Source organism: Manihot esculenta, chromosome 12, assembly GCF_001659605.2.
Source record: "Manihot esculenta cultivar AM560-2 chromosome 12, M.esculenta_v8, whole genome shotgun sequence".
Lineage (NCBI taxonomy): Eukaryota > Viridiplantae > Streptophyta > Magnoliopsida > Malpighiales > Euphorbiaceae > Manihot > Manihot esculenta.
The window spans coordinates 8,114,628-8,137,122 of NC_035172.2; the positions used below are offsets into that span (position 1 = coordinate 8,114,628).

Consider the following 22,495-nt stretch of genomic DNA (forward strand, 5'->3'; position numbering starts at 1 on the left):
TTGGCTTGTGTAACCTTAACTAACATGATTGTTTGTGATTACAAATTATCAAGTGATTTTTAAAGTTGACTTAGTTTAAATATGTTCAAACCAAATACTACATGGATACAAATGAGTGTTTAAAATTTAGACCCGTGACACACAGTGACCCCTATTTTTTAAAATTATCTAAGGGTATTTAGGTGATTTTTCTTTAATTTTAAACATATAAGAAAAATACTATTAAGCCCCTTAATATTTAGAAAATTTGTTATTTCATTATATTTGAAAATTACTCAATTAAAACGTAAATTTAACTATATATTTATTTGCTCCTTATAATTTTATTTATATGCATTATTTAGTTTTTACAATTTTAGATATTTATATTATTTAATTTCTATGATTAAGGCTAAAACAAATTAACTAATGCTTTCCTTGAAAAATAGACTAAGTAATTTAATTTTATAAAATAAAAAGATATTTTAATAGAATCATTTTGATATAGAGTTCATGTACACATTTTTAAAATATTAATCAAATTCTCTATATTTAGAATAAAATTTTTTATTAATTTAAATATCAGAGTGATACGATTTACTTTATTTATTTTCTCTATATAATAATAATTTAAATATCAGAGTAATACGATTCACTTTATTTATTTTCTCTATATAAATTAAATATTAATCACCATGTGAACATTTGTTTCCCAGACCAAGACTCAATTATGTTTTTAACTTCATTTTCAATAATTAATTCTACAATTAATGTTAGGTTGAATTGAATTTCTGAATTTTAATTTCTATTAATTAGCGGAGAATAGTATAGTACAAGTTCAGTTAAGAAAAAATGATAATAAAAAACTTGAGCTTGTGGGGATATAAAATAATAGTATAATATTTTTAGAAAATTTAAAATAAGTTACAATAATTCAATCAAACGTTAATTAAAAAATAAAAATAAGAAAAAAAAATTATTCCAACGAAATATTTCGTTATTAACTAACAGCATTTCTCGCTAAAATAATAAATTTATCTAGAACATCTATCAAATTCAAAATATCTAAAATAATTTTAACCCAACCTTGGATCTAAAATCATTGATTTCCTAGGTAATACAATTTAATTTCACTCTTTTTGGAACTTGTAAACAGAGTATATTCTTAATTTCACTCTTCCTTGATTCTCTGCTGCTGTAAGAAAGTATTTATTAAAATTTTTTTTATACATATTTTTAATGTTTGATATATTCAGAAAGATCGATTAAAAAAATTTTTGGTTAAGAAAATTAAATAATTTTTAATAAAATTACTTTTGTTAAATAAAAAACCATTTTCATGTTTGTTGAGATAATTTTACAACACTATTGAACTTTCTATACCTAAATTGAATTATCATACTTCATTGTTTAGCATTACAACTACACAATTTTCTACACCCAATTATTTTTCATAAAATAAATAAAACTTTTTCTACATGTATAATTATTTTTCGTAAAATAAATAAAACCTTAACCCTTTTTATGGTGAAAAAAAAATCCTTATTTAAGATAAAAGAATTTATAAAAATTCAATTTAATTCAATTTTTTTCTAACAATTTATATTTTCAATTTTATAAAAAAAAATTATTATTTTTTTTTTTAAAAATTACAGGAAATATGATACATTCCATCACTGTTCCTACCTCAGTGAATTTAATTAGTTGAAACACACTTGGAGCACGTTCAACTGGTATCATATATTATCAAAGGCCAAGCATAATTTCACTAGCTCTTCCATTGCTGGCCTCAACATGAGGATACAGGATGATGATTATGATGGAGAGAGCTATAAAGCAATTGTATTCGTGGGATAGCATCCAAGAACCCGCAGAAACGTTGCAAATTCCTGAATGAAGAATACCAAATCTTTTAATTGGAACTTTGAATTCAATTGGAGATATGTAGTGACATGCATATTATCAGTTTCACCAACACAACAACAACTAAGACTAAGGATAGCAAAAGTTCAGATATTTTTGTGTCCGGTTCGACCAAACCTTATTAAGAGGGATTTATATAATATATAATCGAGTATGTAATAGTTTTGAGTTTAGATATTACTACTCAGTGAAAATTTTGGATTGGGTTGGGATTTTATATGTTGAGTGCTCGTTATTTGGACCCATTTTTATAAATAAATTATTTAAATATCACAAACAAACAAACATGTTACGATAATATTTATAAGTTTTTTTAATATATTCTAATTGAAAAATAAAATAATAAAAATGTTAAAATTATAAAATACAAATTATTAATGAAGAATACTTTTTATAAAAATTATTAATTAGAAAATGTAAAATTAAATAGATTCAAGCATTATTCAAAGCAAAAGTCAGATTTGAAATGGGTTCAAGTAGCTTAGGACAAATTTTAATCAAGTTTGAAAGAGATTCATATATTGTAAAAAAATAATTAAATTTAGATTCGAGTAGAATAATTTTCGTGGGTACTCTAGCCATTGCCATTTCTAACTAAGACTTAATTATAAACTGGTTATAGACATCAAATCTGCATTAATACCTAAGACTTTAATGCTATTTTTCATTTCAAGTCTTCCTCTTCCTACCAACTTAGCACGTTTCCATACTATGGTATTTGGTGCTCTACGTTAGACGCTATTAGTGTCACCGATTTGATTTTAGTTCCACAAAATCAATGAATGAAGTTAAGCTTTGAACTGATAGAGATGTCGATTAATCATTTTCAAGTTTCTTTGATCATGTCTTTCTTCTCCACATTGACAAAATTTAGCAAGCTTTTATGTTTTAAATTTCAGGAAAACATAAAAGTAATCCTAGAACTAACTAGTTTTGGGCTCTTCAACATTGAAGAATTATATTTTCAGACCAGAGACCTCTAATAAAACATTATACATTCAGAGAAATGTTTATATCATGTGAAAAGTCCAAATAATAATAATTTATGGTAGAAAATGATAGCATCCTAACCTGTAGATGTCCTAAAGCATTTTGGGCACGCGGCTCTGCCATTGATGCCTCAAAATCAATGTAGAAAAGGTAGTCAAAGTACCTGCAATCAATCAAAAAGGCCATATCAACTCTTCATACAAAGATTCACAACTTATAAATTTAAAACAAGAACAATTTCAGAAATTGTTTTAGGGTGATGACGCAACAATAACGTCAACTGTGGATGAAAATTTTGGAGCAAAGGCATAAAACAAAAAAGGAACACATTTGAAAATTTCTTCAGGTGACAGAAGAACGAATGCAAGGTGAAGAACACCAATAAACTCTACAATGTGTGTAGTATATGTGCTACTTCAACAAGTTTCTGAATATATTGGAGGAAAACCCAAAAGTTAAGAATTTGAGCTAATTCTAACAATCAAATCAAGTGATAAAGCTCTTGTGATATCCTGTGAGTTCCTAGCCTATCTATCAAATAATGGGTACTCACTTCGCACTTCCAGTATTGGAATCATCAACTACTCTTAATGGCTGCTTTCTCTGTGGCCGACTTTCTATCTGAAATTTAATAAAGTAAAATATTTGCAACCAAATTTTCGTACAAGCACATGGATAACAATAATAAATTCACTCTTATTTTAATTTACCTTTGTCAAATTTATGTCCCTCAATGCAAACACTGCCAAGGCCTTAAACAGCACTCCTGGGCCTTCATCCAAAGTAAATACGATGCTTGTCTGAATTTAGGGCATTTCACATTGAAATATTAGAAGTTCGATTCAAGAAAACTCACATTTAATAGGGTAATATGATAATCTTACCTTATAGAGCTTATCGGCCCTTGGAATTATTGGATCCCTTGCAAGAACCAGAAATCGAATTACATTATCAGAGTCATCCTGTGCAGGCGTGGAAACAAGCAAACTAAGTAACAATGTTTTATGGGGGAAAAAAAAAATTTAACACACATGTTAGTTTTATATGATCCATGTACATGACCAGAAGCATTTCAAACAATTGCAAGCCAAAGAATATTGGCACAAATTTCTCAAGTAATTAGCACTGTCTCTCACTGTTACTTTAACCACCACTACCATTTTACTTGTTCTGGTAAGAAAGAAAATTGAATATGGTCACTCAGCCTAATCATTGATCCAGAAACTTGATAGCTTGTATCAAGTAGTCTGAAGTAGGACAGCCAAACCTTTTAATCAACAATAAATACTTCAAGACTAAAGTACGGTTTAGCATCGCAAAAGTAACCCTTGGGAATCCAATGCCTCCACCCATATTTTCATGTGGTTCATCAATTAAACATAAAGGTCAAATTATGATCCATATTCTCTTACCCTTCGCTTTTGCATGATTCATTTTGTAAGAAAAGAATTCAAATGAATTCTTATAAAATCATACAAGATTTCAATTTCTCTTGAAATGAAAAATTTTTAAATTAAAAAGAATTGAATCTTTCTTTCCAAACAATAGAATTATCAGAAAAAAAAAAATCAATTGAATTAAATTCTTGCGAAATTTTTAATTCCAAATGGAGGCTAACAGATTCTTTTGGAAATTTGAGAAAAGTTAAAAATTACCTTAAAATCATCACAAAGAAACATATAATAGATCTCTTAAAATGCATTTAAGCCTTTTGCAGCCCATATGTCATTGGACTTGGAAACACAAATCTTGGCTGTGCTGGCAGCTCTAAACTATGTGAATGCCAATGGGATAAAATTAAACAAAACTACTTTCATCATCAATAAAAAGGACATTCAATGAGGACATCTAATCCCTACAATGGTAAACTTCTCACACCAGTTCCATAATTGATGTTGGTCAAGCAATCAAAATTACTACCATTTCCATGAGTAACCTCCGCCCTTCGCATGGGGCATTACTGGCACAGGACCATAGTTAAAACCTTTTATTGCTGACACAGTTTGATAGCAAGAGTGCTGCAGGTCCACGCTGGTTTATTATAGGGAGAAGTTCAGAAACATGGAAGGCCAAGAGCAAGTTCTGGAACAGGACAACTGGTATCTTTAGAGAAGAAGACAACTGGAGAGGAATATTGTTAGTTATGCTGTTAGAGGGATTCTCAGGAAATGTTTGTTTTCTTCTTCAGAGGACGCTTATGTATTTAAATAACAGTAGTATGACACTAGAGAGGAATGAGATATTTTTCTTCTATTTTCTGTGAGCAACTATTGCTGGCTAGCTTGAGCTAGAGTGGGAGAGACTCTCCTGGTTCATTGTTTTGTCTGGGTCATTGTCGAGGGATTGCTTTATATGGAGTAACTCCTGCTTTGGCATTAATATAAGTCCAGTTCCACTGATTCCTTGAGTTTAATTATTTTCTTTTGTTCCTAGCTCTATCACAGTTGTTTCAAGAGAAAATGGAGAAATTGGAAGGTGAAAATTCAAATAAATATGCAAAATGTTATAAAGGATTAAGAGTCCATTAATGATGTAGAAGCAAGAGAACCGCTTTTACATTCTAATAAAGAAACCTGACGCATCTTGGAGTGAGGACTGTGAATGGGAAGTATCAACCCAACATGGAAAGACAACTGATATTGCGGAGAGAAATAGGCTAAACCTTGAATGAAAGTGGCATGAGAAATTGATTATGTTTAGACTTCTTTTGTAGAAAATCAAATGTAAATATTCTTGTTGTGAGAATTCACACAAATAATAAAATCAAGAACACAAAATTTTAACATGTTTTACCCTAGGGATACGTCCACTGACATTCATCTTTGACTATCTTCAATTAAATAATCAATTATAAACTCAAGTTATCTGCCCATCAATCCAATTACACCCGGTTAATCCTCACTACAAACCGTTTATAATAAATATATTAGTTAGTCTATTTATTTTCCTCTAGGAATGACCCAATATATTTACTATAACTACATTATACATCGCAAACAAAATTTTTCTTTGTTATATGGACAAAACAAACCCTTCTCTACCTTAGATCAAAACCTCTCTCCCTTATGGGACTGCATTACACAAGGCAAAAAGTCACTCTCCATGATGAACAAATGCACTTCCCCTCAAGTGGACAAAAGTCTCTCTTCGCAACAGGCAAAAGCCAAATAATCTTTCTACTGTATTCCTATTTATAATATTAGATTTTTTAGTTCTAGTCCAATTAGAAATCCATTCAGTTTAGAAATAACACATAAATAAGTGATTTCCTCTGTCTAGGCTTCCATCTATTGAGGAATAGGTCTCCTACTCTAATTAAGAAAAGTATTCTATCAGGATTATGAGTTACAAATCTAACAACTCTGGATATCTTCGTTGGGTCCAATTTTATGGGACTTAGCCTCTCTCACCATGAATTTTAACAATTTTAGTATAATTTAAAGTAATAAATATTCATGAATACTCACCTTTGTTTTAGGTTTGAAATTCCAATATAGCTAGGACTAATGGAAATCTAGCTAGACAACCAGATACCCAAACTAGAGTTTTCTTAACTCAAGCTCAAATACGGAGAGTAAGAATGGAAAGTCAAGAACAAGGTAGAGTTACAAGACAAGCCACACAATTAAAAAGGCAAATAGTACAACTGATGAAGATGATGATGGAAATGGGGAAATGTTAAGCAAATAAGGCCTAAAAATGGGGGATAATGTGATCCAATCAAATGGATTTGTAGCTCGTAATCTCCCGGACCAATCTCATCCAAGGTATAGTCTACAAGCCTATATAATAGGGTTGGCAACAACTAAGCAAGTCGAAACCTTTGTTATTGTTAAATTTAGGCTAGACCTAACTCACCCTAAAAGCTAGCTCAAGGGAAAGAAATGCCTAACACCCTTATAAAGGGCAATTATCCATATCTCAAACCGATATGAGATTCAACATACCCTTCATATCCAAAACTATACTAGAGCATGAAATATTTACGGAAGGTTCAATATAGGTGGGAAGGCTTTGATACCATGTTAAATTTGAGCTAAAATAGTGTTGCTGAAAGAAAAAATAGACACCTATTGGAAGTAGTCAAATATCTCCTTTTCACCATGAATCTTCCAAAAATCTACTAGGGAGATGGAGTCAAAACTCCTATCTTTAAAAGTTTAAAAGTCCTTTAGAGATGCTACAAGGGAAAAGTACTTATACTGTTCCATCAAAGGTATTTGAGTGGACGTGTTTTGTTCATATTAGGATAGGTGGAAAGCTCGATTCGAAGGCTCTTAAATGTGTGTTTGTTGGGTGCTCTTCCACACAGAAGGATTATAAGTGTTACCACCCTCCATCTAGAAAATACTTTGTCAGTATGAATGTTACATTTAGAGAGACTGAATCTTACTTCAGTACTACCCCATCACCTCTTTAGGGGGAGGGCAATGAGAGAGAAGAGATGATTCCTAGTCCTACAACTCTAAAGTTTTTGGTGATAAGAAAAAAATAATTGGGCATTTGGATAATCCAGATTTAAAGAGATATTCAAGAAGAGACAAAATAGAAGCAGAAAAAGCCATTGTACAGCCTATTCAGTGTCATGAATCTTCCTCTTCCCCATCTGGTCAGTCAACTCTTAACCTTGAGCCCATTGATGATCTAAATAAACAAATTGCTCAAAGAAAAGGAGTTAGGTCTTACACAAGACACTCTATTTCTAACTTTCTCTCTTATGATTTGCTCAAAGAAAAGGAGTCAGGTCTTACACAAGACACTCTATTTCTAACTTTCTCTCTTATGATTCTTTGTCTCCATCCTATAGAGTCTTTGCCTTGTCTATTTCCTCTGTATCTATTTCAGAATTGGAAAAAATCTCTCAAAGATTCTAATTGGAAGGGAGTAATAATTGAAGAAACGCAATTCTTGACTAAAAATGAGACCTGAGAATTGGTGACTCTTCCACCTGGAAAAAAACCAGCTGGCTGCAAATTGGTGTTCAGTGTGAAAAACAAAGAAGATGGATCAATTGAAATATTCATGGCTAGACTAGTCGCCGAGGGATATACTCAAACTTATAGAGTGGATTACCAGGAGACATTTGCCCCCTGTTGCCAAAATAAATTCAATCAAAGTTTTGCTATCTTGTACTGCCAATCTTGATTGGGACCTACAACAATTTGATGTGAAAAATGCATTCCTCCATAGAGACTTTGAGGAGGAAGTATATACAGACATCCCTCCTGGATTTGCTGATAAAAAAATCCAAGAAAAGGTGTGCAGACTATTGAAGGCATTGTATGAATTGAAACAGTCACCTAGAACTTGGTTTGACCGATTTAGTAGAGCCATGGTTTTCTTTGGTTATCAACAGAGCAATGTTGATCATATTCTATTTATTAAACATCATAGGGGTAAAATTACTATAATCATTATTTCTGTTGATAACATAGTAATAACAGGAGATGACAAAAAATAAATGCCTCGATTAAAGAAGCTTCTGGCTCAAGAATTTGAAATTAAAAATCTAGAAAAACTTCAATATTTTCTGGGAATTGAGGTTGCTAGATCGAAGTAGAGAATCTTTATCTCTCAGATAAAATACATTATAGATCTTTTGAAAGAAACCGGTATGTTAGATTGCAAACCAGCATAAACTCCTGTTTAGAGCAATCACAAGTTGCAAGCAGGGACTGGTGAACCAGTAGATATTGATAGATATTAGAGATTGGTAGACAAATTTATTTATCCCTCATATACTCGACCAGATATAGCATATATAGTCAGCCTAATCAGTCAATTCATGCATGATCCTTATGAACCCCACATGCAAGTTGTCTTTCGCATTTTGCATACTTGAAATCTGCCCTGGAAAGGGTCTCCTATTCTCCGAACATGGCCATATCCGAATAAACGCACTCACAGATACAGATTGAACTGGATCCCTTGATGTTAGAAGGTCAACTAGTGGTTACTGCAAACTTGTGGGAGGCAACCTTGTCACTTGGAAAAGCAAGAAGCAAAGTATTGTTTTTCGATCAAGTGCTGAAACGGAATATAAAGACGGCACAAGGTGTTTGTAAACTCCTATAGTTGCAAAGATTGTTGGAGGAATTGAAGCTGTTGGAGAAGGACAAACTGCTCTTGTATTGTGACAATGAAACTGTCATCAGTATAGCTCACAATCCAGTTCAATATGACCAAACGAAGTACATAGAGATTGATTGTCACTTCATTAAAGAGAAATTAATAAATGGAGTCTTGAGATTAGATCATGTAACTTCCGATGAACAACTAGCTGATGTGTTTACCAAAGGACTCAGCAATAAGGCCTATCACACCTTAGTTTGCAAGTTGGTCAAGTGTGATATATATGCACCAACTTGAGGGGAGTGTTGACCAATATAAAAAGTTCCCAATTAGGAGAATTCAGATCTATGGAATCTTAATTATACTTGATTCTAGGAATTTTATTTTTCTAACTTTATTATTTCATAATTAGGTGTATTATAGATATTCCTAAACTACGTTGATTTTTTGTGTATAAATACTCAAACCTTGTAAAAGTCAATTTTATTAGAATATAATAAAAAATTCCTCCCAAAATTCTTCGGTATGTGATGACTACTGTTGAGAATAAAGATGATGAATTGGATAATCTTGATCTCAATGATGTTGATTATGAGTAGAGACTGGAGTGGACTAGAGAGTAATTTTTATCTTTTTAGTGTGGAGTATACTTTTGGTACTTATTATTACATTGGATTGTTTCTTGACATATTTATTAATGCTTTATTTTATATTTGAAAGCTTGATGAGTATTGAGTAATAGACTAGATTAGTAGTTTTATTCAATAGTCTTATTTTATATTTTATTAATAATGCTTTATTATATATTTATTGTTTATATTATTCGAAATATGGATATTAATCTGTGTACATATATTTATATGCATATATCTAAAATATGTAAAAAATTTTGCTTTAATTGCCTTTTTAAAAAGGCATCGCCTCACCTCTCGCCTAAGGCAATAGGAAAGCTTCTTGCCTCTCGCCTTGATAACACTACTTGCATTAGACTTCTACTCTAATTAGAAGTACTATAATTGTATGAACTTCCACTATATAAGGAGTTTATTTTTATTGAATAAAACAAGCACAATAATTATAAACAAACTTGAGATCTAAGATTCTTTTGTTAACGAGTCTGAGGTGTTAAAGGTTCCCTTTAATAAGCTCCTTTCCCATCTATCATACCATGACGCAATCCACTACCCGGGACCGTAATAGGGGTTCATAAGGCTAAGTGGCCTTGGATGCAGGAGGCATGCTTTGCACCTTGGTGCACCTTGCATTTCCCCACAAAAGTCGTCCTCTAGGAGTTCTCCTAGGTCTTCTGCCAGTAGCCTAGGCACACCTTTAATAATTGTGCTTCCATCTGAGGATCCACTTGGGAAGGCAAAACCTGCACTCAGGCTCAGTTTCCAGATTTTGAGCATTCTTGGAACAAGAATGTGGTCATGAAGGGAGATGTTGTTACGTATAGGAGTAGTTATAGTAGTTTGCTAGCAGTGGGAACAGGTAGAATTAACTGTAACAGTGGAATGGGCTGTATAAATACAGCTAGAAGGCTAGATGGATTCTATTCTATAACTGATACCGTTACAGAATATTTCTCTCTTATTCTTCTATCCTTTCATTTTTTTCTCCCTCTATTTTCTTTCTAATTTCTTCTCTTTTCTATGATGGAGAATTCTACTATATGACAGGCAACCAAAATTTTCCACCCTCTGAACTGCATATTCCTTTTTGTCAAAAAAAAAAAAAAAAAAAAAAAGAACAGTATATTCTTTTATGCCAGGGTGATATGAGATCTAATCATGCTGATCTAAATTTTAGAGAACAGAACCAAATATAAGATTAGAGGTTAAGATAGCTAGAACATCTAGAGAAGTCACCTGGACATTTTCTGCCACTATGTTAAGCCCATATATTTCAGAAGCTCGACGACTTGCTACAGCACCAGCATCCCTCAGCTCATTTGAGGCTATATACTAACCAAAATTAAATGATCATAAAATAAGGTAGTATGCTGCGTGCAAAACTAAAATAAGGTTCTGAAAAGATATGTATATATATAGAGAGGGAGAGAGAGAGAGAGAGAGAGAGAGAGAGAGATCACCTGAGCTGCTCCAGCTGCATCATCAACACTCTCTCTTGCTACACTTAATTTACTCAAGAAAATATCACTCATGTCAAGTACCTGCAGAAATAAATTTTGAACCTTTAAAACAGCATGCAAATATGTTTATGTATCTGAAATTATGGCCAAAATCTTATAGCATACACTCCTCTATCATGATGAGGACACACAAAATGAGCAGGTGGATGGGGCCACAACCCACAACTCTAACAAGATAGCCAATGTCCAAGTAATTCTAGAGAAACTAGTTCTACTTCTTTTTTTCAAATCTCCAGCCAACTTAAAATTTCAAGTTACTGACATAGTTCCAGCCTCAAGAGAAAAGTTCCATCCAGAACTTGAAGTTCTAGCTCTGAAATCTGTTAATACATCTCGGGATTCTTGACTAAATACCAATGGTAAGACCTTGAGTTTCCTAATCTATTTACTCCTTTATAAAGAGAAAGAAGATTCAGCAAGAAATGTCACACAATTGCCAGAGCCCAGAATGATAAAAGCACTTCATGTCAGCAGAACGAGTCTATAGGATGCTAATGAAAATTTCATTCTTTCAGAAATAAGAAACTCATCAGGACAGAGAAAATTATATTATGAAATCAAAGGAAATCCAGGCTTAACCTGTGGATGGCTTAGAACACGTTTCAAGTACTCTGTTCTGACACCTGGCATAGCTAGAAGACAGAGGTTAATGGACAATTGTACCTCACCAACAATGTGAAGCCTATGACGGAGGAGTAAATCATAGTTGCGATGAATGCTTCCAGCTATAGAACATTCAATTGGAAGAACTGCTTTATCAGCTAGCCATAATTCAACAGCCTGCCAAAAGTAGTGGAAAATCAGTACATGAATGAAAAAGGAGGATGGAAGCATTCTTACTTAATTGCTATCATTTACCATACATACATTGTCTGGACTTGAGTTATTTTCAAAAATTGGGATAATAAAATAATTCCAATTACCATGAGTAGCAAAAAGTAATAATATCACATTATTAACAAAACCAATTATCTCATCTGCACTAGTGTACAGGGCCCTAACTTCTGCCTACAGATTGTTTCATAATTGCCATACAAACTTCCATTGGAGAAAGAAAATATCATATTAAACCTTAAATGCTTCCTCAAACTCATCACAGGGTACGGTTTCACATTTAGGATAGGCTTTCAATGCAGCATCCTCACTGTATGAACCTGGTAACCCCTGAAGCATTACACCAACCAAAAACACAAGGACAGCCATTAGTAACTTCTTTTGGTTTTTCTCTGTTTTCAGCAATAGAAACCAGCAGAAGTAAGATAAAATTATACCTTATATGATATCCGCACCTTCATCCCATCATCTGGATCAGCAGAAAAATCAGCTACAGTTAATGGTCCTGCAATTTTTTAAAATCTTGAGAAAATGACATCACACAGAATTAAACTGTTCAAGCTACATTATTCAAAAGGAATGGGGAAAAGCAAAAACTAAATCATACTAATATGAGCTTCTACGTATTTGCATTCCTTTTATAAGCACATCCCCTGGTTTCCTTGTTCTTAACCTTCAATTTTGCTTGCCTGACATCCACTTGGTGGAAAAGCCAATGGAAGCATTTTTTTTTCTTTTTTATGCTCTCTATAAATAATGATTTAGCAGGTGCAGTCAGTTGATATGGAAAACTTATATGATGTTATGTGTAGTTGAGCTATCGACTGTTGGATAGATATGGTCAATTTTTTCCATTTGTCTCTAGCTATGGCTCACAAACAAAAAAACTGAGAAAATTGAATCAAATAGTAACAAAAATCAGCTGAAATCACATGGAAATTCAAACAGACTTCTCAACTTAATGCTCCTAGGCGTGACTAGTCCATATGAAATGGAAATATATCAAATTTTTATTGTTAATAACACTTCTACTTTAAATGACTACTGACCTCCAAGTACAATGGAAGCTGAAATTATGTTCTTTTAAAGAGGTTCACCAATTAGTTTCTCACAATTCAATTATACTTCAAAGTCATCCCAATAATGAGAGGATTAATAATAAGTGGCCTCAAAGTAATACATGCAATTTGCCTGTTTTCATCCTTTCTCCACCAATTAATTCTAAGAGCTGGCTTAGTCTTGCAATCGGCAAATTCTACAAACCTACCTAGTTTTTAAAGCTGATCACGAAATTGAACGAGTAGTTGGACAAGTCAGGAAGTCTTTTTTTTTTTTAAATCCAATTAAAAATATTAATTCCATTACCAATTTGTTAGGGTTTTTCGTCTCTTTTTGTTAACGATGCTTTTTTAGACAAAGCCAATTTAATTATAGTAATTACTTTAATTCAGTTTTCATCAAGAAAACCTTTGCAATTACTAATGGTACTTTTATAGCAAATTATTAATAATAAAGGGTATTAATCAATCATTCTCGTTTTTTAACAAAGAAACTCTGAGTTATGTAAGTTTGAAAGAATATTAATTTTTCACCTAAATATTTTCGCAAGCACATAAAATCACTTCATATTGGTGTTTTATTAGTATTGAGACAGCAAAATATTATCATAATAATTAATTGAAACTTAAACTTCACCAATAAAACCTTTAACTATGTCTTTTTTTCATGTAAAACAACAATCATCGGTTGTTGAGCTGATTATAGCAAATGAACTCTCTATTCTTTGAGTTCCAAAGTAATATGTTTAGACACCTTAACCTGTGCTTTTTTTTTTTAAAATTTTTGGCTTCATAAATATTTTCCCGGACGAAATAAAATATTTTCAGGTTACTCCTTTAGACACCAATATACTATGAACAACACCTACATGCTGTTTTTGTTTTTCATTTTAATTTTTTTAACACCTTTATGCTATTTGGGAATTCACTAGAGCTGGCTCTAAATTCTTCAAGTCCTATCCAAAATATCATTGCCAGATTTGAAGGATGAATATTTAAGTATTTATAATCCAAATGATACATTGATGCCATCAGTTGAATAATATATGAACATTCTACTGCAATTCAATGAATTAAAGCAAAATACAATGACATGAAAACTAACTTGGAAAGGAGCTAAAATCCTTCTGCAACTTTCCCGAAACATTGGTCACAGTCCTATCAACAGATTGACTCACTTCAGCCCTTATCGCGCCAAACCACACATCTCTCCGCGCTGTATTCAAACTCCCAATCCAATTCAGCGGTTTAAACAGGGAGACTCTACTCCAGCTTAGCTGAGGAAGTTCACATCCGGAAATAGCAATAGATTTCGAAGCCATCAAGATCCTCAGTTATGAGAACAACAATTTTCAAGAAGAGAAATCATTAAAAAAACGTTAGAAAGGAAATGGTTTTCTTTTTCTCTTCTGGATTGGCTGACGGTTGCAGTAGTGGAAGTGTTTGTTGAGGACTTTTGATGAACAATTAGAGTGCAGGAATACTACGATGGAGGAGCAGGTAGAAAAGCCTTTGCGTGGCTGGAGGCAGTGATGACGGAATGGTAGTTGTTATGGTTGGGAACTTGGCATTTGCTTGTGGAATAGGAAATGGGAAAAGATATTATTAAATATGAGAAGATTGGCCTTGATTGACAAGCTCTACGACTATTGACGCTACTGTTAATGATGGAGACGTGTTTACTGCTGGCTCCGGGACGAATAATTCCCGGCTGGTAAATCGTCTCCTGCCGCTGATTTGAAATGATGGTTGTTAAACTGAGCAAGGTTAAGGACAATTTATTGGATGTTTCACGAGTACGGGGAGACACGGTCAACGGTATTAAACCAAGGGTAAATTATGTTTTAATTCATGAAATTTAATTATATGTTTTTATATTTTTAAAATTAAATATTTAAATTTTTATTTAATAATTTTTTTTAAATTCCATTCATACTTCCGTAAATTAATAGATTAAAAGAAAATTAATATTTTAAATATTTAAAACATTTTTATAAATACTTAAATTTTTATTGTTTTATATTATATAAATTTTATTTTAATTTTTAATATAATTAATAAATTAATTTTTATATTTTTAAAATTAAATCCTTAACTTTCCTTTATTCTTTTATTTAAAATTATAATTTATCTAACCATTATAAATATTAATTCAAAATTTATGGAGTCAAAATTTTAAAAATCTTTTATTTTAAATATTTTTTATAAAAGTTTATAATCTATTTTTACTCAGTACTATTTAAGAATAATCGAAGTTATAAGCTTTTTTAGACTTTCTGAAATTATTAAGTACTAAAACATTTTAATAAATAAAAATTTAAAATTTAAAAGTGTTAAAAATCAATTGAATGTGATAATTTAAATTAAACTAGAGATTTAGGGGTTTTTCTAAAAAAATAAAATATTTAAATTTTAATAATTAAGAAAAAATATATGGAACTCTAACTCTTAATATTTTTAATTTTAAAAGAGAATAATAAAGAAAATTTTAAACTTTTAATAATAAGAAATAAATGAAAGGCTTGAAATTTAGATGAATGAAGTATAAAGTGTTTTAAATTTTTGGTTTTAAAAATATAGGGTTAATATATAAATTTATGTTAAAATTTAAGAATTAAAGTATAATTAATTTATTTAAAAAGAATAATAAAAATATTTTTATATTTTTAGCAATAAAAAATAAATAAAATAAATTCTAATTTGAATGAATTAATTATAAAAATATTTAAATATTGAGTTTTAAAAATATATGAATTTATCCCTTAATTATATTAAAAATTAAAATATAATTTATTCTAAAACAATTTTGTGTAAGGATAATTACTATTATTTTTTTATGATCTGACTTAAATAATTAAAATTTTCCTATAATTTTTTTAATTACATTGAAAAGTCCTCCTAAACTCTTTCCCTCAAGAAAAAGGATTAAATAAGTAAAATTTAATACTTTTTATTAAATAAATTTTTAAAATTTACTTTTGATATAAAATAAGTTTTAATATAATAAAATATTATTTTTAAAAATAAATTTTATTTTTATAATTTTAAAAATTATTTACTGTTTCTGTTAATTTGTGGCAAAATTATTAACTGTTTTTTTTTTTTTCCGTAATTTGGTGGCGAAGACAGTAGCAAAAGTTGAGGAAGGAATGGTGATTCCAATTGCAAGGGTTCATCGACCTTGCAATTTGGGATTCATCAGCCTCGAATGGAGCGGTGACGGAGCACCGCTCCAAAACCTAACTCTACACAACGAGGGTGAATATGGAATAATTTGATTTAAAAATTAAATTGAATTAAATAAATTAAAAATAAAAAAATAATTTTAAGTGATTTAAATTGAATTAATTTAATTTGATTTGATTCGATTTAATTTAATTAGTTAAATTTTTAAATGAGCATTTTATTTTTGTATATTTTATTTTATTATTTTAAAATTTAATTAAAATATTTTAATTTTAATTATAATATGAATTTTTTATATCATAAAAATAAAAAAAAATAACTCGTTTGAGTTTAATTTTATTATTTTTTATTAAAATTAAATCAAATCAATTTTTAAAAATAAAAGTTAAATCAAATTAAATCGAAAAAAATAAAAAATAAATATTCAGTTGGATTGATTTTTTTTATTTAAATAGAATATTACACGTCTCTGTAATGAAATAAAATAACTGAGATTCTTCCGAACCCAATTTACATTATAAAATGCCTCCACTGAGTAACTCACATTTGGTATGAGATCTAAAGAAGTAAGGTCACAATCTCTTCAAGGATAATTCTTTTGTTTGCCTCAAGAGGGAATGAAACTGTTGTTCCACAGTTGACATGATCGATATTGTTAAAGCTTGTTGAAGCTTGATTGCTTATTCATCTTGATACTTCTTAGCATAGTGTGTAAGCGATGCAACAATAGTCACAGGCTTCATCCCCCTTGATTCAATTGCTAAAATCGTTTGTCTGTATAAGGTTAAGTTGAGGAATGAGACATGTTGAAATAACCGATTATCACACTAGTTGCAACAAAAATACCATTACACTTCCCTGATTATGTAAGTTTGTTTGTCTTGACAAAAGAAAATTAAATACTTTTGGATCTGCACAAGTTTTCATTGCCAACAAATCAATGCACCTTGAGGGGAAGTGAACTTCTTCTGCAGATGGTAGAACTTCCTCATATGTTCCATTTGTGGATGGGATTTGTTTGTGTTGAATTTTTTTCTCCAATTCTTTTATTCATGGGTTTTTTTGGGATTATTTTAATTCTTCTGTATTTGCATGGAAATTGCAATTTTTTTCTTTGGTGACCCATGGCTTTTCTTTTTCATATATTAGTTATAAATCTAGATCGAAGAATTTGCAAATTGGTATGTACTCAATCTCAATCTATACGCAATTATTTAAATTAGAGTTTTGTTAAATTTAATTTTAAGAATATTTTAATTATTTTTATATAAATTAACGGAAAAAAATATATAAATTGAACAGTTTTTTTTTTTTTGAGGGAAGTCTATTTTCGAATTTTTGGCTTCCGAGTTTTTCCATATAGTTTAATAGTAAAAAAAGGTATAAAATGGATGGATTTTTTAATTGAAAGCACTCTGTAATGTAATTAAAATAATATAAAAATATTTTCATTAACTTAATTTTTTTAGCATTTAAACATTAAAAAATATATAAATAATAGTAAATAGTGTCTTGATAGAATTTTGAATTTGACACTATTTGAATAAGGTAAATATTAAAACTCTTTAATATAAAGATTGCGACTCAAATTTAAAATTTTACTATTTAAAAAATGACTTTAGTAATAATAAAATATTGTGGATTGGTTAACATATATTATCTCTACAAAAATATTTTAGATTGAAAAAACTTTCAATAGTCTCGGGTGTTTGATGCTGCTGAAACTAAATTAATAACGTGGCTGAAATGTTGTGTTGTGATTGGTCCAATGGAACTGTGCTATGATTGGTCTACCTACAAGACAGTGATCGCAAGGTGGTTGACATCTATGGCAGCTACTTTGACGCTCAAGTCGGTAAGTTGAAGAGAAGCCAAATTGATGATGTGGCCAAAATAGAGTTGTGCTTTAATTGGTTACAAGACAGAGAATATGAGGTGGTTGGCGCCAACGTCCTTCGAAGTATTGTTTGATGACTCCTCTTTCTTGAACCTGTCATTCTCTTTGGACTGTGTCTGGATTGCCCCTGTCCGAGGCCTCAAGGTATCAATGGAGACTTCCCTAGGAAGCCATGAGCGACACTTTCTCCCGAGCTTTGTATTGCTCAAAAGTAACTGGCCACCTTCTGACGTACTAGAGCATTGGCTCAATACTCAAATTGTTGAGATCTACTTTATTAACCATTGAGAGTGTGTTTTTTCCACTGCCAGGAGTGGAAGAAATAATAGCATCCTCATTGGTAACAACCTTACCAGCAGTCTAAGAATTTTCGGTCATATCGAGAGGGAAAAGTGAGATTTCTTTTAAGAGAAAAGGGGATAAGAGACAGATCTTAATTTAAATGAACAGAGAGAATTCAATGGATTTTTCGGCAATAGACCCAAATAATGTTGCTGAAATCAAATTGATGATGTTGCCGAAATGGAGCTGTGTTGTGATTGGTCCAATAGAGTTGTGCTATGATTGGTCCACCTGCAAGACAGAGAACGTGAGGTTATTGACGCCTACTGCAGCCATTTCAACGCTCAAGTTAGTAAGTAAAAGTGAATGGTAAGTATAATATTAGAACTCAATAGTAGTTGTGTAAGAAAATAGCGTACATTTGTCTCTATGATAATTCTCCTTTTATACTGTAAGAAAATAGAGATAAATATAGTATTTCCTAATAATCCGGCGACGATGTGTTCGACTGCTCGATAAGAGATCTTGCCGACTAATTGGTTGGAGATCCCATGATCACAGGCGTAAAGGAGATCTGCTGAATTATAACTGTTAACGGTAACTTCTTTATGGAGTCTCACCCTGTAGCTGAAATGGTGAGTCTTAACGAACTGAACCAACCTGAGTATAGAGAAAAGGGTTTTCGTATTATTTACTGAACGTATTACAGAAGCTTATATAATGTCTCTAACTAAATACAATATAAGTATACAGCTATAACTCAAATACTAAAAATAAGTATACAGCTATAACTCAAATACTAAAAATAAGTATACAGCTATAACTCAAATACTAAAAATAGATAAAACTATTATAGTTAGTCTTTATCCTTAATATCTACAACTAACTAAATACAAGATAAGTATACAGCTATAACTCAAATACTTAAAAATAGATAAAACTGTTATAGTTAGTCTTTATCCTTAATACGCCCCCGCAAGATTGAGGCGCCATTGGAGACTCCAATCTTGGTTCTAAAGTAACAAAACTGAGTTCTTCCCAAAGCCTTTGTAAGCACATCAGCAACTTGATCTTTTGAACTTATGTGAAGAACCCTTAACTGTCCAGCATTAATTTTCTCGCGAACAAAATGGTAATCCAGTGCAAGATGCTTCATCCTAGTATGATAAATTGGATTGGCGCAGAAGTAAGTCACACCAAGATTATCACAATGAAGGACTGGTGGTTGTGATATTGGTGCTCCCAAATCTTGTAATAAACTTTGAACCCAAAATACCTCTGCTGCAGCATTGGCTAAGGCTTTGTACTCAGCCTCTGTAGAAGATCGTGAGACAGTCTTTTGCCGACTAGATTTCCAAGAGATAATATTAGAACCAAGATATAGAACATAAGCAGTTGTAGACCGCCCATTATCAAGGGCACCACCCCAATCAGAATCAGAGAAGGCAGACAGAGTATGAGTGGAATTTCGATTGAGAAATAAGCCATAATGTATGGTTCCTTTGAGATATCGCAAAACACGTTTCAGTGCTTGAAGATGAGTTTGCGTCGGTGCATGCATAAACTGTGACAGCCGATTCACTGCAAAAGAAACATCAGGACGCGTAATTGCCAAATATTGAAGAGATCCAACAATTTGGCGATATACGGTGGAATCAGTCGAACTAGAACCATCATTTAAGATCATCTTGTCTCCTGTAGACATAGGAGTATTCACCTCTTTAGCTCCAGCCATATCAAATCGGTCTAACAAATTAGCAATATGTCGATGTTGTGAAAGAAATAATCCTGCAGCTATAGAGATTACTTCAACCCCCAAAAAATGATTTAATATTCCCAAATCTTTGATAGAGAACTGAGCAGAGAGCTTCTGTACACAGGTATTCAGAAAATGATTGTTATTACATGTAAGTACAATATCATCAACATATACTAGAAAATATGCAGTAATCCCATTGGAGGAAAAAATAAACAAGGACGCATCAGCATTTGATTTGCGAAAACCAAGTTTGAGCAAAAAAGAAGTAAGTTCAAGATACCAAGCTCGTGGAGCCTGTTTCAAACCATAAAGAGACTTCTTCAGTTTGCAAACATAATCAGAAAACTCAGGTTGCACATATCTTGGAGGTTGCTGCATGTAGACATCTTCATAAAGTGTGCCATGTAAAAAGGCATTATTTACATCCAATTGCCTTAACTGCCATCCTTTAGAAATTGCAAGAGTAAGAACTACCCGAATTGTGACCGGTTTTGTAACCAGACTAAATGTATCAAAATAATCACGCCCAGGTTCCTGAAGAAATCCTTTGGCAACCAAACGTGCCTTGTACTTATCAATAGTACCATCCGGTTTACGCTTAATCCGAAACACCCATTTGCAACTAATAAGATGATGTTTGTCTCTCGGAACCAGCTCCCAAGTTTTATTTTGCAAAAGAGCATTGTACTCTGAATCCATCGCCTGCCGCCAAAGTGAACTTGCCAGAGCTTGTTTAACTGTTCTTGGCTCGAGTGTATCCTGTAAAGGATATTTAGTTGTAAGATTAACAAAAGAAGAATTAAAATACTTTGAGTTAGGCTTCCTTTGTCGCTGCTGCCGTTGTACAGGAGCTGGAATTGAGTCTTGTGAAACAATCGGTAGTGGCAAATCTAAATCATCAGTAGAAGATTCAGTCATCAAAGGTTCAACTTGTTGAGTCTCAGTACTAATTAATGGCATGGCAGATTGATCAGATTCTGCTGATAATGCTGTAATAGATTCTGAACCAGTACTCGAAACCAACAAATCAGAATCACTTGGAATAGAAATTGCCAATGGAACCGAAGCAACTGCAGTTGGTGCAACAGGTGATGAATTTTGTTGTTGTGCCGAACCTGTACAAGAAGCATCTCGAAAATAATCTGTAAATTGATGAGAACTAGTGCAAGTTTCAGATGGAAAAATATGCTCAACAAATTGAACATGACGAGACAAATACAAACGATTAGCCTTTGGATCGTAACATTTGTATGCAGATTGAGTTGGAGAATATCCAAGAAAAATACAAGGCAATGAACGACACTGAAGTTTAGAATTATTATATGGCCTTAGCCATGGAAAACAAAGACAACCAAAAGATTTTAATCGCTTAAAATTATGAGACATACCAAACAATCTAGAGAAAGGTGTTTGAAACGAAATAGCGGACGAAGGCAACCGATTGAGCAAATAAACAGCAGCCTGGAAAGCATGAGACCAATAATTAGAAGGTAAAGACGAAAATTGTAACATAGCAAGACCTGTTTCAACTATTGAGCGATGACGACGTTCAGCAGTACCATTATGCTCTGGCGTATGTGGAGGTGTTGTATAATGTGAAATACCACAAGACAAAAAATGATGCTTAAGCTTTTGATACTCCCCACCATTATCAGTAAACACAGAAACAATTTTAGTGTGAAAATAATTTTCAACCAATTTCTGAAAGTGGATAAACAAATCATGAGTATCAGATTTCTTCTTCATGGGATATAGCCAAACATACTTAGAATAGTGATCAATAAATGTAACGTAATACTCATAGTCATCAATAGATTTTTGTGTAGGACCCCAAACATCGGAATAAACAAGTTGCAAAGGCTTATTACTAACAAGAGAATTCTCAGAAAACGGTAATTTATGACTCTTGCTCATAGAGCAGGAAGTACAATAAAAACTAGAAACATAGTTAGACATAGATTGAAGACCAATATTTCGAAGTACTAACAAAAAGACTTTATTGTTGGGATGACCAAGCTTGTGATGCCATTCAGAAAGCAAAGACAGACACCGAGTAGTAACATTCAGCTGAGGACGTTGAGAATTAACTCTGGAAAAACTTGCACAGTATATATCATCAATGTTCTCTCCCCGTAGCAGAGACGCCCCCGTGTACAGATCCTTCACAACAAAATAAGATGGAAAAAATTCCACAGAAACATGATTAGTGCGACATAACTTAGCAATTGAAACCAAATTCTTGCGCAGATTAGGCACACATAACACATTAGGCAATGATAAATTCTTAGAGTAAGCAGGAATTTGCACAAAACCAGTATGTGATACAGCAAGCGTTTTACCATCACCAAGTTGTACTTCCTCAG

The 22,495-nt window shown here is 32.0% G+C and overlaps 1 protein-coding gene across 2 annotated transcripts; it reads right to left on the reverse strand.

The window, feature by feature from the left end:
• Positions 1-1,593: 1,593 nt before the first annotated feature.
• Positions 1,594-14,757, reverse strand: LOC110628622 (arogenate dehydratase/prephenate dehydratase 1, chloroplastic). Of its 2 annotated transcripts, none has more exons than XM_021775396.2 (11): positions 14,114-14,757; positions 12,388-12,419; positions 12,188-12,280; positions 11,696-11,896; positions 11,057-11,137; positions 10,833-10,928; positions 3,777-3,854; positions 3,603-3,692; positions 3,446-3,513; positions 2,974-3,055; positions 1,594-1,868 (listed from the first exon to the last, which is right to left on the reverse strand). In XM_021775396.2, exons 1-11 carry the CDS (start codon positions 14,328-14,330, stop codon positions 1,809-1,811), a joined length of 1,098 nt encoding a protein of 365 aa, XP_021631088.1. In that variant the 5' UTR covers positions 14,331-14,757; the 3' UTR covers positions 1,594-1,808. The 2 variants fall into 2 exon arrangements, with proteins under 2 accessions (XP_021631088.1, XP_021631087.1); XM_021775395.2 differs by having other exon boundaries at positions 12,388-12,455; positions 14,114-14,756.
• Between the last annotated feature and the right edge of the window lie 7,738 nt (positions 14,758-22,495).

Bases quoted from the DNA above. Each gene is read 5' to 3' on its own strand.
- LOC110628622 (XM_021775395.2), bottom strand. From the start codon at position 14,330: ATGGCTTCGAAATCTATTGCTATTTCCGGATGTGAACTTCCTCAGCTA. The intron at 12,281-12,387 runs GTATAATTTTAT...GTAATGCTTCAG, and splicing joins AGGTGCGGATATCATATAAG to GGGTTACCAGGTTCATACAG. The intron at 11,138-11,695 runs GTTAAGCCTGGA...TTATTTCTGCAG, and splicing joins GTGTTCTAAGCCATCCACAG to GTACTTGACATGAGTGATAT.